Genomic DNA, 19,182 nt, shown 5'->3' with positions numbered 1-19,182 from the left:
TAGTCATATTTAAGTTTCGCAAAATCAAGGATTGTTGATTGGCGCATCTTGTCGGTTTCGCGAAACTGTTCAATCGTAATGTGACGTGACAGCGTACAGAGCGTCTGAAGAATATCCCATATCAACTAATATCGGTCATGCGTTAACAGTGAAAAACGGTTTTTCACACTTATCAAATTGCCTTTCAACTGTCATTGCAATTTTTACAACTTGCGAAAATTTTAACACCTAGCAATTGTTTGTTTATTTTGGAACACGCGTTCGGGAAAAAGTGTGAAATTATGTCCTCGAGGGAGCCATAAGGTTTTGTGCACGATTTGTGTACTTGGGACCGAGGATATTGCTCGACTGCTCGACATAATTAGGTTTCGATGCAGCGTGGGTATATTTTATATGAAAATAGAAGGAAAAAAGTTCAGGACCAAGCTCTGACCTCGAGGGAACACCGGTTCTCGAATGACCGCTTGTTTGAGGGAATGCAGTTTCACTGTACTAGTAAACAGGGCACTTACTTAATTTTAAGGTTCTAACAGTTTGAATAGAGAATGAATGGCAATCTTATAATTAAATTAAAAGTATGGTAGTTAAAGGTGACGTATGAATTGTTCACAAAAAATAATTATCTTAAAGATAGCCATGAAACTAGGAACATGTTACACTATAAGTGCCACCATTCTAATTTCAGTCACAGTAACCTATATGACCCATTTCTTCTTGTCACCATTCAGTTAAGTCAGTAATTGTTTTCTTTTCTGTTTTATCAGCTGGTGAACCTTACTGTACCTGTCCCCAACAATTCAATGGCAAAACATGTGATGCGTAAGTATTCATATACTATAAATGTATTCAATTTAACATAAGTAAGATAGTGTTGTTTAATTTGCAATTTTATTTTAATGTCTGAAATAAACACACAAATGTAATTCGGATAATCTCCCTTTAGACAAAGCTTGCAACAATATGATAAAAGAACTGCCATCAGTTAAGGTGGATTGGTCCACTTGTATATATGTGTCTGTGTCTGAGCCAGGAGGTTGGGGGTGGGGTTTAAATTGTTATACCCCCACAAACCAAGTTTGAGGGGGTATATAGGAGTGAGCTTGTCGGTCGGTCGGTTGGTCAGTCGGTCGGTCGGTCTGTCTGTCGGTCGGTCGGTCTGTCGGTTTTCATGGTTTCCAGACGATAACTCATGAAAGGCTAGACAGATTTGAAATTTTTTTGGTACACAGGTGAAACATCAGAAGATACAGGTCAAAATCGATATTGGGGCTGGTGGGGCCAAGGTCAAGGTCACTGTTACTAAAAAGAGAAAAACGGTTTCCGGACGATAACTCATGAAAGGCTTGACAGATTTGAAAATTTTTTGGTACACAGATGTAACATCAGAAGATACAGGTCAAGTTCGATATTGGGGCTGGTGGGGCTAAGGTCAAGGTCACTGTTACTCAAAATAGAAAAACGGTTTCCGGACGATTACTCATGAAAGGCTTGACAGATATGAAAAAATTTTGGTACACAGGTGTAACATCAGAAGATACAGGTCAAGTTCGATATTGGGGCTGGTGGGGCCAAGGTCAAGGTCACTGTTACTAAAAAAAGAAAAACGGTTTCCGGACGATAACTCATGAAAGGCTAAACGGATTTGAACAATTTTTGGTACACAGGTGTAACATCAGAAGATACAGATTAAGTTTGATATTGGGGCTGGTGGGGTCAAGGTCACTGTTACTAAAAATAGAAAAATGGTTTCCGGACGATAACTCATGAAAGGCTTGACAGATTAGAACATTTTTTGGTACACAGGTGTAACATCAGAAGATACAGGTCAAGTTCGATAGATCCTTCAAAAACTAAATGAGCAAATATTTACCTTAAAAGTAATTGACACTTGGAAAGATGAACAAACAAAACAAATCCAGCATGCTTCATTTGAACCAGATGCCAGTGGAATACCAGCAGAACTTAAGTATGGCATATTTGCCACAGTAGTGCTTACTACAAATATTGACCTGTCAGATGGACTTGTTAATTCGGCTATAGGAACAGTCCCGGGATTTATTCCCAGGTGGATAAGGATGCATTCAAGCCCAAATATGTACTTGTAAAATTTGATGATGATCGTGTTTGAAGAAAAGCTCGTGAATGCTCTAGATGTCTTATTCCAGAAGAGATCAGCTAGAGCATCAGCTAGTTTTTCTTGTCAGCAGTGTAACTTCTTAATTACTCAACAGATTCAAATAAAACAATACATGCATGATAAAAGAAGATGCAGTGTGCAGTAACCTTGGAGTTATGGCCTCTTTTCAAAGGAATGGTTTGCCATTCCTGTGTCCAGGCGGCATTTGGGGGTATTCGTCACTCCTGTGACAGCTCTAGTTCTACTTGTATAGTTTTCTGTCTTGTTCAGGCTGTTGTTGGTGAAGTGGTCCACTTGTAGCTAAACTGATTATCTTGTTGACAGGTGCAGAAATCCTCTAGTGGAAGGGGAGAAATGTAACCGCTCTAAATGCCACGATTACTGCTTTAATGGAGGAGAATGTGAGGGCTGTCATTTAGACCCTAAATTACCGGCGGTTGCCGTGTGCTCACAGTGCAAGTAAGTTGTGTAGTTTTATTTCACTGTGCAGCTGAATTAGAGGTGACTGTTCCAAAAATTGTGATTTCCTTGTTAGTAATTATTTTCAAAATCTTTAACAAGTTACTGAATATTGATAGAAAAGTTGATACTTAAAAAAAATTAACTATTAAATTACTTTTATAAGACATGACATTAATCCTACATTGTAACTTGTAACCATGGTGATATGTTGTTGATGTTGTACTGTCAATTGAGCAGACATTTTTACCTTGGCCAAAACTTAAATTATTTAAGATATTCAAATGAAACTTTACATGATGTCACAGACTATATGCACATTTTGTAAAGCCAAGTCCGTACCTCTCCCTTTAAGTATTGTTATGCTCCTTTTTTGCCTGTAAAAACAACCTGACATGTGTTGGCACTAGCTCTCTTGTGCCTTGTTAAACCAGGTAACCGAAATAATTTAACTTTTCTTTTCCTTAGGTGTCAGGCCCCGTATTGTGGTGCACGTTGTCAGACCAAGCACTGTCCCTCAACTCAGGCAACGTTTACTGCCAAAGTTTCAGTGGCCACCATTCTTGTGCCTGTTGTCGTGGTTTTATGTATAGTGGTTGCTGTCATTCTGTTTATCATCATACGGAGAAGGAGGTAAGATTGGAACTTGTTTTAGCTTGTATTTTATTAGCTCACCTGAGCATGAAGTGTCAATGGTGATCTATTGTGATAGAGGACTGTCGGTCTGTCTGTCTGTCTGTCTGTCATCAAAATCTTCTCTTCCTAAACCACTAGGCCAATAATTATTATTGCATCCAAATTTCACAGAAATGTTCCTTGGATGGTGATCTTCCAGATTCTTTAAAAAGATGGAATATCTTGTGCCATCCAGCAAATTGATCAAGTCCCAGGTTTTTAGCTCCACTGGCCGAAGGCCATGGAGCTTATGTCGTCACAGATTGTCCGTCGTGAGTGCGTGCGTGCGTGCGTGCGTGCGTGCGTGCGTAAACTTTTACTTTAAACGACATCTCCTCTGAAACTGATAAGCGGATTTTGACAAAACTTCACAGGAATGTTCCTTTGGTGGTCCTTTACCAAAATTGCTCAAATGGTTCCGGTCCATTGCACAATATGGCCGCCAGAGCTAAAAATAGCAAATCTTTAAACGACATCTCCTCTGAAACGGTTCGGCAGATTTTGATGAAACTTGACAGTAATGTTCCTTGGGTGGTCCTTTATTAAAATTGCTCAAATGGTTCTGGTCCATTGCACAATATGGCCGCCACAGCTAAAAATAGCAAAATCTTTAAACGACATCTCCTCTGAAACGGATAGGCAGATTTTGATGAAACTTGACAGAATTGTTCCTTGGGTGGTCCTTAACCAAAATTGCTCAAATGGTTCCGGTCCGCTGCACAACATGGCTGCCAGGGCAAAAAAATAGAAAAACCTTTAAAGAACATCTTCTCAGAAACCGATGATCAGATTTTGATGAAACTTAACAGAAATGTTCCTTGGATGGTCCTTTATCAAATTTGCTTCAATGGTTTCGGTCCACTGCACAAGATGGCCCCCAGAGGTAAAAATAGAAAAACCTTTAAACGACTTCTCCTCAGAAACCGATGATCGTATTTCAATGAAACTTGACAGAAATGTTACTTGGGTAGTCCTTAACCAAAATAGCCCAAACAGTTCTGGTCTGCTGCACAACATGGGCACCAGAGCTAAGAATAGAAAAAAACGTTAAACTACATCTTCTCAGAAACCGATTATCAGATTTTGATGAAACTTTACATAAATTATTCATCGGGATGCCCTTTAACCAAAATTGCCAAAATGGTTCCGGTCCGCTGCACAACATGGCTGCGAGAGTTAAAAATAGAAAAACCTTTAAGGACTTCTCGTCCGCAGTCTTCACGAAAAACATTTTAACCTACTAGCCAGTTGGACTAGCATAAAGGCATATTTTACTAGTCCGAATGACAATCTAGTAGTCCGACTATTTTGCCACATTATAAAACTGTATGCTTGAGGTAAATACCTATTTCAATTGAGCAGCTTGCAGTTTGAGTAAACATTTCTTTATTATGATGCTCATGCAGTGATAGGTAGTGACATCCTTCTGTTGGGAATAGTGCTCCTTGTTTTTCAGAACCTATGGGTACTATGTAAAAACAAAAGGCATCTTGCTTGAATAGACTGTAATAATATCTACATGGTTAGAAAAGAAATGCCATGCTTTAATAGCTTTGATTGCATTTTACTACTGAATTACCTCCCTTTAATAGAAAAAAAAATAATGTCTTAATTTTTCACGTATAGCATCTTTAACTAATTTTTAAACAATAATAATTTATGAGTAAACATATAAGCATAAAGTTCTCACAAAAAGATCAATTTAAAAACCTTACATTTATACATAGGAAAGTATATATAGACTGAACATTAATTTTCGTTTAAGTGACATTCTGAAAGTTTATGAAACAGCTATTTTTAGTAACTTAAATGGCCGAAAAGTGTAAGTGAAACACCAAGTCGATTCTATCTCGTCAGTTCTTGTTCAGGTTAGATATTTGCTTCATAATCTATTCAGATTAAATGTTAACCGATGATCAGATTTTGATGAAACTTGACAGAAATGTTCCTTGGGTGGTCATTAACCAAAATTTGTTAAATGGTTCCAGTCCACTGCACACCATGGCTGCCAGAGCTAAAAAATAAAAATAAACTTTATACGACTTGTCATCGAAACCGATGACCTTTTTTCGATAAAACTTGACAGAAATGTTTGTTTGGTGCTCCTTTACTCAAATTGCCCAAATAATTTCGGTCCACTGCACAACATGGCAGCCAGAGCTATTAAAGTAAAAAAAATTTTTAAATAACTTCTCCTCAAAAATTGATGATTGTATTTCTATGAAACTTGACGAAAATGTTCGTTAGGTGGTCTTTGCTTGAACCTTTTGGCCAGTGGAGCACAGGCACTGATGTGCCTCTTGTTGTTTGACTATATGACCACCTCATAAAAATGTTGTGTCATGCAAAAGTTGCCAAAAGTGATTGTTTACTCAAACATTCTTACACCAGGTGTAATGTTAGATTTTGACTCCGTTAAAAATTGACACCATGCTGGATGTGAATCTTCATAACGAATTTAGCGATTATATTCTCAGCACCACATTATTTCTATTGTTTTAAATAAAAGTTTAATCTTAAAGAACAAGATTGTATGTAAAAATGACATTATCTATTTGATGATATACGCATCGATGACTTTGGTGAATTTCCATTTTCGGCCTCGTGCTATTTCATCATAGTGGAAAACTAAACCTGTGATTGGTGGTATAAATAAACACCTTTTAAATTTACTTCACGATATTTACAAGGAAAATTCAAATCCCATAATGCATTTTATAAATATTCAGGATATTGTTTACAAAAGTAACTTGGAAAATTTATTTGAAATGTGGTCTAACTCATTAACATCCAGTAGTAGATTGAGTCGGCCACATGGCTTGACATGTGGTAATGAAGGTCAAGGTCACTGTGACCTACAGGTGAAAAGTGAAGGTTGGACCGTCTCCATTTCTAAAGTACAAAGTTCATGGCCATCACTGACTATTTCTCAGCTAAGACAGCACAATAGGGGAGACAAGGGCTTTTTCAAAAAAGCAATTTCTAGTATTGGTAATTCTTTCCAATATTTTGCTATTAAATTGTTTATCTAAAAAAAAAAAGGCCAGTGTATAATTCTCTTTGTGTTACAGGAGTCAATTCGGTCACAGTCGGTTAAAGGACCACACAAAGATGCAAGTGTCCAACCCAATCTACATGCCTCAGACAACAGAAGAAGATGATGAGGATGAATCTCACCAGCCGCTTGACCAGCCTTTTGATTTTGACCCAGAAAAGGTGCTCCTTACAAGATAGATTTACCAATTATATTAACTACTTCGTATAAAGCACATGTTGACAAATCAGTCAGTCATGTAGGGAAAACAATTGCTTTTATGTATTCATTTATATAAAGCCATGTCTTTATTTTTAAGGAAAGTACTATTGTTATACATACTATAATGTTAAATCAGATAATCTTTATTTTTGGCACCAAAAAATAAATGCAATTATTTGTCTTTCTATGAGCGAATGAGACATTGCTGATTAAGATAATTATCAGTTAAGTCCAACGCTGCTCTCTGATTGGTCAGTAAGATCTGTTTATCAATATCTGGCATATGGTCAATTTCTTTTTGTTTGTGTGCCAGAGCTTATATGACTGCATTAAAAAATAAAGGAAGATGAATTATAGTTTAACCTGCGGCATATAGGCAGGCAGGAGGCGTCCAGTATGTTGTCTGCTCAATAACTTCAGAAGCCTCATCCAATCATGACCAAATTTGGTCAGAATGGGAATTGGCATATTATCTCAGCCAAGTTGAATTACCAGCAATATCGCTATAGTCACTCAAGGGTTTAGCCCTTTCATTATAGAAGTTACCTCAAATCAGTCTTGTTGGATCATCTTTTGAACTCTTTTCCAATCATCACCAAATTAAGTCAGAATGTGAATAAGCATGATATCTCTGACAAGCCATATTTCGCTAGTCACTCAAAGGTCATCGCCCTTTAATTATAGAAATTACCTAAAATCAGTCTTGTCCAATCATAAATTTTGGAATCCTTTGTCCAATCAACACAAAATTTGGTCAGAATGTGTATGGGCATAATATCTCAGACAAATTTATAACCAGATCTATTGCTTGAGAGTTTTCACCCTTTAATTACAGAATTTACCTAAAATTGCAAATAATTTTTAGCTCGACTATTCGAAGAATATGGAGAGCTATACTACTCACCCAAGCGTCGGCTTCGGCGTCACCCCTTGGTTAAGGTTTTGCGTGCAAGCACACATAGGTTAACATCTCAGCAACAACTTGAGGTATTGCATTTAAACTTTATACAATGGTACTCAACCATCCAACCTACTTAATTAACCAAGTTTGATAACTCTACTTTATTTAATGCCAATAATAGGCCTTTATTATTTGACTTAGAAATTCTGGTTAAGGTTTTGCGTGCAAGCACACATTATTTTAATATCAAAGCAACTACTTGGTGTATTGCATTGAGACTCGATACAATGGTACTCAACCATTCAACCTACTTAATTAACCATGTAAGATAACTCTAGTTTCATTTAATGCAAATAATTGCCCTTTATTATTCGACATAGAAATTCTGGTTAAGGTTTTGCGTGTAAGCACACATAGGTTAATTTCTAAGCAACTACTCGATGTATTGAATTGAGACTTTATAGAGTGGTATTCAACTACTCAACGTAATTGAATAACCAAGATATATAACTGTATTTTGCAAATAATTGCCCTTTATTATTAGACTTAAAAATTTGGTTGAAATTTTGCATGTAACCACATTTATGTTACTATCTCAGCACATCATGTGTTGCATTGAAATCTAATCTAACAGTGATCCATGCATGTTTGGCCAAAACTTTTCAATCCTTACACTGAAAAGCGGCGGAATAGTCGAGCGCGCTGTCTCTGTGACAGCTCTTGTTTAATCCCTTGTCCAAATATTACCAAATTTGGTCAGAAATTGTATTGGACTAATATCTTGGACAAGTTTGTTAACCAGCCATATTGCTTGAGTCACTAGCAATTACCTAAAATTGATCAATTACTTGAGAAGCCTTTTTTCCAATTGTCACCAAATTTAGTCAAAATGTGTCTGGGCAGATTATCTTGGTCAGGTTTCATAACCAGCCATAACCAGCCATGTCACCAAACTTGGTCTCCTGAAATTAGGACATGCATATTTTGTGACAGTTGGCAACCTTTTTTTAGTTCATTTTTATTTACTTTAAGCCATATTTATGTGCACTAGAAAAAGTCTGCAATACAGATGATTTAAAACAAAATCAAAAGTTTTATTTTCATATTTATTAGAACAAAACAGTTGTGTGAAATTTAGTAAAAAATAAACCTTGACTGATTGTGTGAGTTGAAATGAGAGACTGATGGTCATTTTGTTGCTTGAAGTATCTAACAGAGGACTGTTGATGGGAGTAAGTCATTAAATGTTGTCTATCTATTTGAAAATCTTCTGTTACCATGGCATCGTCTTGGTGGCCATGGTGTCATGCCTGGTTTAAGTTAGGTTTCTTTAGTAAATGGAATGACTTTATTTTACATGTGCACACTGAATGCATCATTTAGTAAAAAGTTTCTAATTGTTACACTATTTAACATCACTAACTGTCTTCTGGCTTATACATCTTAGTACGAACCAAAATTATATTGGCTTGCAATCGGATGGGGTACTGGTTAGCGACCTATTATTTGCCCTTTCAAAATATTTGTCATACGTTATTTTCTAATGACATCTCCTAAACCTTCTGGCCAATTTAGATAAAACTTCACTGAGATGGCAACCAAAAGGAAAATTTAAAAAAATCTTATTCTCTTAAAAGGCCACACCCTTGATATTTTGTATGTAGCATCATACAGTGGTCCTTCACCAAGGTTTATATCAATTCAATGAAACATTGCAAGTACTGTGTGCCAGGCAGATGTAACTCCTGCAATTTCTTTATATAAAGTTAAGCCTGTTTAGCGCTGAGTATTTGAGCATTTATCATAAAGAAGCCATTCTATTTGATGCTTTTGATTTCATTTTAGGAAGCTTTCGTTCCTTATAACAATAAGGATTGATATATGGTAAAAAAGCTCAAAACATGCTGAAATAGCTGAAAGGGGTGAACTATTTAAGTAGGGAATGCAAAAACAGTTCTAATAGACATTAAAAAATAGCACATAGAACATTTTGGCTTCATACCTCAAAATGCTTTGCAAATTCTACAGTAGGGATTGTTATTGCTAATTTTTTAGCCAATAGAAGTACATGTATTAAGAAAGGAAAAGTAGATGTTTATATGATAAAAAGAAATTAAATGTCAATGATATGGAGATATTGTGTTAAATCAGGGTGCAAGTGTGATAGCCTTTATGTCAGGTCATCTTTTTGCTCTATTTTTTAAACTTGGTCGATAAATTGCGATCAGAACATATCTGAAAAGGTTGCGTTCATCGGATGATAACTGAGATTGTCGAAATGCACTTCATTTAAGGAATGGAAGTTGAGGTGTAAATATTTAAGTTTATGTATGCCACCAAAGCACTTCAAGGCTGTTTGAAATCTAACTAAAATGGCTTTGAGCAGAGTTTCATGTTTTTGAATTAAAGTTACAGAAAACAAAGTAGTTGTTACGTGCATGTTAAAATGTGATGTGTAATATAGCTTGTGAAAGCGCATGAGCTTTGACTGTTGTGCATGAAGTTTACATTAAGTCTGATTTATGGTGTAAGGCCAGCAACTTTAGAAATTACTTTGTGTTTTGACATTTCTGTTTTTGCTTATTGTAGGAAGCATTTATTGAAAGTGAAAATGATCCAGAATGAAAGTAATTTTGTTGATACCCACCCACCTCTTTTTAGATTGACCTTCATAACCTCTATAAATCTCCATTTCATATTGCATTTAGTTATACCTCTTTCAACACTATGTTCCCAAATTTAAAACCTATTGTCTAGACCTATTGCAATTATTATAAAGCACATTTAAACCTTGAAATTGCATTGATTTAATGGATAAAACAACAAGTAGTGTAGTTGCCAGTATGGTACTGCTATGACTTACTGCACTTTGCTGCAGCCATCTAATTGACCTACTTATTACCAATAGAAAAATACTGGGTAATGTTAAACCCCACCTCCAAAAAGTCCACAATGTCATGCTTTTTATAGGCAGCCACCTTAATCAAATGAACGATATCCATTACAATAAGCTCTCTGCTAATGTAGGATTGTATAGGAATTTGTTTTAGACCTATCAGTAGCTTACAGCTGAGTTCACCAGACCACGCCAGTTTTCAATGATTTACTTTAATTAGAAGTAAATAGTTAAAAAATATGGTTGCTCTTTGTTAAGACAATTGCCTATATTATAAATGCCTTTACCACCTTTGGTAATGTCATGAATAGATCCTTTTACATTATACCTTTTATACTTCCCCTCTTAAAACAATATGGTATACTTAATGAGCTAAATGATATAAGAATTGAATTGCAATGTTTTGCTATGATTTTATTTGTTATTCTATTTAGTGCTAATGTTTTAAGTTTTGCCAAGTTTGTTTTTCTGTAGTAGAAGTACTGTTTTGTTTCATGTCTCATGTATATATGACGTAGTTGTGCATATGGTGTAAATTATGTATTTTTTTTTTTTTTTAATTTTCATTTTATTATTTACGGTATAAAATATTTGAATTTCCTTTGGAATAGACATATAGACATTTTTTAAAGCATTATTAGAAGCGTTTCAATTATGCTTTATAACTATTTTTTAGTCTTTTGTTGTTTTTAGCTTAAAACTTGTTTGCTAGAATGATATATATATTTAATTTAACTAAGAAACCTGGTAGACTGGTCAAAATTGGCATGAGCTTATACGTTCTACCCTGTCTGTTAAACAAACTTCTACACTGATGTTAATTTTGATTGTCTTTTTTTTTGCAGTCAACAAACTTTGCTAATCCTGTATACGAGCAGTTTTACGACAACAGTCGACAAACTCTGTTGCCAAAAAATGAGGACGAAGATTCAGATGTGGAGGAAAATAAACTCAACGGCCAGCATAGTGGATTGAAATAAACGAAACAGCCGGCATAGTGGATTAAAATAACAAAACGGCCAGCATATCCGAGGAAAATAAACAAAATGGCCAGCAAAAATGATATAAATAGACAAAACGTCCAGCGTAGTGAATGAAAAACAAAACAGCCATGCTGAGTGAATGTAAAAATGAGTGAAATGGCCATGCAATTTGGCCATTCATGGTGGATAAAAATAGCTCAACAAATTCTGCTGTGTAAATACACCCCACTCCTGTGTGTGCTTTCACATTTATTACACATATGTGTAAACTTTTTACATTCTTAAGTTACATTTTTTGTGTAAAAACAATTTGATAAGACGTTTTGAAGAACGCTATTTTATTCATGTGTAAGGATGAGAGCTGTGAATTAATTAAACAGGCTATTCTTACCAGAGTAATCTCGAAATGTTGAGAAAGAGGGACAGGGAAAATCGATGCAGCAGATTTTCACTTCAAATATTCTCTTCAAATTTTAATTTCCCAATTTGTATACATGTGTCGTGACATCAGATGTCTGCGTAAAAATACGTTATGCTTCTGTATTTAAGTAATGTGTATATTATTATACAACTATTGATGTATGTTCAGACTGCACACATGTCCATAGAGTGTGTGTTTAAACTTTATTAATCTTTGTAAATAATGTAAATCTATGTCTTGTACACAAACTTGAAAAATATATCACAGACAGATTGACTGGAGAGAGATAACATGTATCCGTGAAGCTGGTGAAAACTATGAACACACTTACCCAAAGTTATAACACATCACGTGGGGTTGAAATGATTTCTAAAAGTACACCCATTGTAGATTGCAGATATACTTTATTGTTATTTAAAGTACAAAATAAATTTTAAAGTAGAAATTAAAAGACAATAAAATAGAAATATGCGATTGGTTGAGGCAAAATCAATCCCCCCCCCCCACCCACCATAACAGAAAATCACAAACAAGTCTAATTTCTTACCCTATGAAGTTTTTTTTTTAAAGATATGTATTTAAATATATGTTTTATTTTTGTTTATAATTATTTTAGGGTGAGGTGAACCTGTTATCAAAATATTTTATTTTTTATTGGTATTAGTAAATTTTAACAAGAAAATATATATTATTTACTTTATGAACTTATTCCCAATAACAATGTGCTCAATGAGTTATGGCGCTATGTCATTTTTAGAACAAATACATATTTTTAATGTTTTTATATGCGTCCAGTATGTTGTCCGATCAATAACTTTAGAAACCCTTTGTACCATTCATTTGAGCGATATACGGGTCATCAATGGTTATACAAAAGAACTTATTGTTATAAAAATATATTGAGGAAGATTCCTCAAGGCCAGTTTAACACCAAGTGAAAAAAGATTTCAACCATTCGTTTTACATGGCTGCAGATTTTATCTTTTTAGAATTTTGTGACTAATGTTCACATGCTATAAGACAAGATATTCCCAAAAAAAGGTTAACTGAAAAAATAAGAAAAATGTGGTTTACTAATTCAAAAATGGATGCATTAGAACTTTGGGTTAGTGTATTTGGGCATTGTGTTATTATTGAGAAAATTTAAATCCTGTTCAAAACCATTTACATTAAAATATACTTTTAATGATGGAAAAACAATAAATTGGTGTTTTGACATTGATTTTCATGTACAAATCATGTGCTTAAACCTGTATTTGTTATTTGATATTGAAAGGCTAAACTAGAAGGCAAAAAGGTGCTAACCATTTTTTTAATTCAATGCCGATAGTCACCTTGCTGTCTGTCATCGAATTATGTTGACCAAATAGTCCTTTATAAACCATGTTGAACAAAACCATCGAAATGAGGCTGCCAGTTGCAAAATACATATAATCTGTATGGGTAATTTATTTAAGATGGGTTTTTTTCCTTATTTTAAGCAAATTGACTGACAAGGTTATCCTCTGCACAATATAACTTTTGTGATAAAAGCAAACTTTGAAGAAAGATCTTGCTGAATGCAAAGTTTCTGGTAAAATTCAGATGTATTTCTCATTTTTGTTACAAACACTATTAACGATGTGATCATGTATTCAGCAATTTAAACCATCAAATCTGTATTTGAAATAGTGGCTTCAGACTGTTTCTACTCATAAGTATCACAAATCACAAGTACATGTAGGTGTCTCCATCTATATATAAAAGTAACACAATTCACATGTAGGTATGACAACAGTATTGGTCATTCAATGCTTAGAACTAAAAATAGTACTAGGTATCATAAAATGTGCCAATGAGTTGCATTGATAATTTCCAAGGCCAAGACATGTTTGGTGAATATTGAAGTTAAAATGTCAAGGAACGCATATTAAAACAATAGTTATTTCATTTACTGGTTAGGGACAACTTTTTCGCAGTACCAATTATTCGCCCAGCCTGTAAAATCATGGATTCACTATTCCAGTGTGATTTACAGTTATTCATACAAATGTACTGTGTTCAAATGAAGCTTCAAAATAAAACAACTAATAATTTTCTCTGAAAGTTAACTTTTAATCAGCAATATTAAAATTGCTCCAAATCAAGTACAGTGGGGGAATTTTCAATTCTTACCTCTCAATAAAATGGAAACAGTATTTCATCCCAAAAATAGATTTTCATACTCATTCAAATGGAGCAACATGGAATCTTTTTAAAAAGAAAATACATATTTTGTAGTCAATCAGGAATATTGTTTTGTGATTTCTTAAATGATTACATTTCTCAAAAGTGCATTTTACTTGATATGTTTGGCACAAGAGTTCATTCTTAAAATAACCATTAAATAACCACATACCATGAATATTATCGTACTGATTTTTAAATCAGGATCCTAACTTTCTCTCTGTGACATATTGTTCAAGAAAAAACATTTCCAGGAGAAAAAGTGGTCTCAAACCAGTATAAGGGAGTTTAGAGGTTGTATTCACATGACTCAATGCTGTGAAATATTTACAACGTTTTATCTGCAGTATTCACATGTTCTGATATAAATAAAATTGACAGGTGAAAAACTCCCTCCTTTAGCATTTTAAAAACTGCTTCCATTAAACGGTGCTTTATCTTCCAGTGTATATAAATCATATCATTCCTAATACATGTATATACAGAACAATGGTGGAATTAAAACTTTTATTAATTTTAACAATAAAACATTACATGAGTCACATTGCATGATTTTTGGCATTAAGTACATAAATATTGTAAATAATATCAATTGCGTACATAAGTGTGTGAGCGCAATATATGGTCTTACTTCTAAAAAATGAATCATTTGAAATTAAAGAGATTCATATCATCATGACTATTTCTGTAAATCCTAAAATTTTATTTAATGAAATACCCGATAAAGCAATTAACTCAAATATCTGAACGCTCAATATTGCGCAAAGCGGTATATGATAATGATAATTGATTTCATTGCTCTGGGTTGTTGTGATACCAGAGTAAATATGGTATTCCTACCTTTAATGTTTTCAAAATTTAAGTCCCAGTGCAAGACAACCATAACTCCATATAAAATTAGAAAAGTTTATGTCTGTATGCTGATGTGCACTTGAAAGATGATGATGCCACAGAAGTTGTACACCTCAACAATGTGCCAGGGGTGTGAGGCTTACGGCTGCTACTTCATAGATACCCTTTACGGGATAACACATAGTCCAAAATGTTAGGGTGATGTTAATATATCTTTTAATCCGTATATTGGGGTCACTCTGTGGTTGGGCCTAAAAAAAAAATACATTTGGTTCGGGTTACCCGACCCTACCTACGGAATAGGCGCCGACCCTAACGTTTTTATAGTCAGTTTGAAAAGAAAAAAATGAAAAACTAAAAAAAAAAAAAAAAAAAAAAAATCTTTTTTTTTTTTGCTTTTCAATATGTAGTTTAAAACCTTAAATGCTTATACAGAAGATAACTTTAACACCATTCTCCAATGATGAAAATGACATTCTTATATAAAGGCTAATAAAAAAAAAAAATAAAAAGCCTACCTACCCTACCTATTTTTGAAAAGGATGTAACCCTAACCAAACAATTTATTTTTTTAGGCCTTGGTATGTCTGTTGCAATTTTTCTTGTCCAGAGCATTATTTGAAAACTATTGGATGGAATTTTAATAAATTCATGGAATTGTAAAGCATAATGAGAGAAAGTGCAGTGTACATGAACCATAACTCTGTTTCAGCTATCTACAGAGTTATTGTCCTTTGTTACTTTTTCTTGTCTGAAATGTTCTTCTAAATTATTCAATGGATTTTATTTAAACAAGACACATTGGATAAGCATGATAAGTGGAAATGCAGTGTAAGATAACACTATTTAAAAAATAGTTACCATTATTGCGTCCAGGTGGATTTCGGGGGTATTCGTCACGTCTGTGACAGCTCTAGTGTATTATAAGTTATTATAAGTAACCAATTCAATTGGCATTCACTCCTGACATTAGATCATTTATAGGAAGTTCACCTCAGTGATCAATGCAGTTGGCATTTACTCCTGACATTCATTTGTAGGAAGGAGAAATTAACATTTTGTTTGATTTTTTTAGTGTTTATTTTTCTATAGAGTATTCAAAATATTGTTAGGATTTCATCTAGATCTAATTTTTGTTACATTGAAATTGTATTGTTGTTTTACGTTCATTGCTAGAGAGGTATTTATGTTGTTTTTAAAGAAAACATTTATTGTAAATTAACAATGTTTGATATTGTCAAGAATTTATTTTTATGCCAGCGATTGTTTTGTTGTTGTTTTCAAAAGAAAAGGTGGATCCTCACATAACCATGGTGTTGTTAAGTATGTACATGTATGTTTGATAACTCCAGAAGGGTCAACAGATTTTAATAGTTTTTGGTTTGTGTGGATTTCTGGCCAAGTCAGCCTTGATCGCAAACTATCAATTATATCATTTGATGGCCTTTTTTTAACTTACAACTTGGCAGATACATTGTATATGTTGTCCAGGCAATAAATTGTGAAAGAGTAATTTATTTTAAATATTTAAAAAAAACAAATGCTTTAAAAACCATTAAAATGCAGGTTATCATTGACTATTAGGTTACAGACTACTAATTTGGTATGGACAATAACTCAAACATATTATTGGGTTTTGATTTACATGTATAACGCCATAAAATACCAGTCAAGGAACATACTATGTATTTTTGACAGTGTTTTGATCCCTTTTCAACTGGGAATTCGCCCAAAATTCAGTGTCAGAACAATTAGTAATAAAAGGTTTGATGGAAATAAAAAAAAATGGTATTCACCAGATTAAACACCATAAAGTACAGGTCAAGTTTGACTGCTTACACACCACTAATTTTTATGGAGTTATGTTTAAAAATTATTTCCTAAAAAAGAGTGCCAAAGAAATAATAGGTCATGATTTGAAGGGCAAAATGGAAATAGTTCACCATTCGGACCATTCCTGTTTTTAAGATTTGGGGTATGACAGCTCTAAATCAGAAGATTTGAATTGAACAGATTTCTTGATTTTCTGATAGAGTTACTCAGTAAAAGTGATGAAGTTAACATTTATTTTGTGAACTCTATGAAATTGTTAAACAAAAGTCTTCATTCTCTTCAGGTTAATAGTAGTTAAATTTGTACCGTATTTGAATAAATGCATTATTGTAGAAAAGGTTTGGGTAGGATGAATCATGGTTTATTTTTTACATTAAAGAGTTAAATTCTTTTTAGTATGATGGAATACAATTTGCACAATGGTGAATGTGTGAAATATTCCCCATTTCTTGAAATTCAAGACTAATTTCTCTTTGTATTATTCTTAATAAAGTGTAACCCTTTTCTAGACAATCATTGCATTTCAAATTAGTACCTATCGGCCATGCTTATTTTGGTTTTAGTATGGTACTTTCAACACTGGATCCAGTTTATATTACAAATATGCGTGTATTGATTATTTTTGTAATACAATATTCTTTGTTTTAGCTTATCTATGAAATTGTATGCATTTTGAATGTGAATATTGCAATGAAATGTTTTATAAAACATTTGAAAAGCCTTCCGACTCTCTTTTTCTTCAAACCCAATGTGCTCTCTGATTTTCAATGTTGCGATGAAAGATGACTTAATGAGAAGCCCTTAAAGACCTACTGGTATTGTTTTTAGCTCTAATATTCGAAGCATGAGCAGAGCTATACTACTCACCATGGCAACGTTGCCGCTGTCAAACATTCATTTGGTTAAAGTTTTGCATGTAGGCACCTTCAAGCATTTGTTACATAACATAGTATTTATATCGTTGCGGGCAAATACAATAAGAAATTATGTAATCAACATTCCTGTGTATAATATATAATTGCTAAATATAAAATTTTGGTTTGATTGCCATCTTTGTTTAAGAAACATGGGAAACATGCTAAAGTGCTGACCGATTAGCTGACGATATAGAAATAGAGGAGATTTGCTGACCATATAGACAAAGAAGGAAAAAAATATTATTGAAATTATAAGTTTGTCTGATGTTTTTAGCTCTACTGGCCAAAGGCCAGAGCAGCTTATGCGATGGTAATGTGTACGTAGTATGTGCGTCTGTAAACAATTCCTTGTTAACACGATACAGCCTTCAGTTTTGATTGTATCTTGCTGAAACTTGTACAGTATCTACATATCCATTAGAGCTCTGTTACTTTCGAAAACCAGCCAGATCTGCCAATGCATGCCTAGATTATGGGCCTTGATAGTATAAAAAATGCTATTGTGTAAACAATTGGTTGTGAACACGATAAAGTCTTCAGTTTTGATTGTATCTCGATGAAACTTGTACAGTATTTAGATATCCATTAGAGTTCGGTTCCTTTTTGAAAACGAGCTAGATCTGCCCATGCATGCCCAGATTATGGGCCTTGAAATGATTAGATAATGGGCCTTGATAGTATAAAAAAATGCCATTGTGTAATAAATGCTTGCGAACATGATACAGTCTTCAGTTTTGAGTGTATCTCAATGAACTTGTACAGTATTCAGATATCCATAAGAGGTTGGTTCTTTTCGAAAACAGTGATGTTGACCACACAAACCCAGCCAGTAGAGCATAGGCCATTTTGGGCCTCTTGTTTTTATATATTCTGTACTAGATCCCTATTGTATTAGTGTTTTAAATGTATTATTTTTATAATAAATATTTAATGAAATTGACTGCTGTTTTTATTTACTCCAAGAGCGTTTCGTTGCAGATAGATGTCTTTTTATCATTAAGAGTTCGAAAGAGTGAATGATCGAGTGATTGATTGATTGATTGAGTGAGTGAGTGAGTGAGTGAGTGAGTGAGTGAGTGAGTGAGTGAGTGAGTGAGTGAGTGAGTGAGTGAGTGAGTGAGTGAGTGAGTGAGTGAGTGAGTGAGTAGTGAGTGAGTGAGTGAGTGAGTGAGTGAGTGAGTGAGTGAGTGAATAAGTGAACGAAGCATATAATACTGTGTGTCTGATGAATGAATAATGAAGGAATCAGTTAAACAAGGACTGATTGATTGATGTTTGTTGAAATTATTTAGAACAGTTTGGGCATAATTATGAATTCAACGTTTTCATGTGATATGATTGTAACGAACCTGTAACGAACAGGTGCTGCTATATATACATATATATATATACGTTGGTTCAAGCCTCGGAGCAAAAATTGATGAATCATTTAATTTGACAATAAAACTGTCCATATCACTAAAGCAATGCCTTATTCATGTTAATTTTACAGATGTATGTGGATATGGACTTAATCATACAAACATACATTATGCCTTAGGTCATCCATGATAACGCTGTGTAGAACAAAGAATGACTTGGTTTGTGGATTGATAACTATACAAATTATACTATTCTGTTATGTTTTGCAGTATCTGAGGTGACCCT

The 19,182-nt window shown here is 34.0% G+C and overlaps 1 protein-coding gene across 3 annotated transcripts in view; it reads left to right on the top strand.

The window, feature by feature from the left end:
• Positions 1–17,339, top strand: part of LOC128240854 (low-density lipoprotein receptor-related protein 1-like) — a 183,586-nt gene extending 166,247 nt beyond the window's left edge. For all 3 annotated transcript variants that reach the window (XM_052957801.1, XM_052957800.1, XM_052957798.1), the window contains 5 exons: positions 765–819; positions 2,462–2,596; positions 3,065–3,229; positions 6,343–6,487; positions 11,170–17,339. In XM_052957801.1, coding sequence (XP_052813761.1) covers positions 765–819; positions 2,462–2,596; positions 3,065–3,229; positions 6,343–6,487; positions 11,170–11,304 — 635 coding nt within the window. In that variant the 3' untranslated portion in view covers positions 11,305–17,339. The remainder of the gene's footprint in view (positions 1–764; positions 820–2,461; positions 2,597–3,064; positions 3,230–6,342; positions 6,488–11,169) is intronic.
• Positions 17,340–19,182: the final 1,843 nt, after the last annotated feature.

Source organism: Mya arenaria, chromosome 7 (genome assembly GCF_026914265.1).
Source record: "Mya arenaria isolate MELC-2E11 chromosome 7, ASM2691426v1".
NCBI classification, from domain to species: domain Eukaryota; kingdom Metazoa; phylum Mollusca; class Bivalvia; order Myida; family Myidae; genus Mya; species Mya arenaria.
The sequence above is the reverse complement of the archived record's forward strand: the minus strand, read 5'-3'. Positions and strand labels throughout refer to the sequence as shown.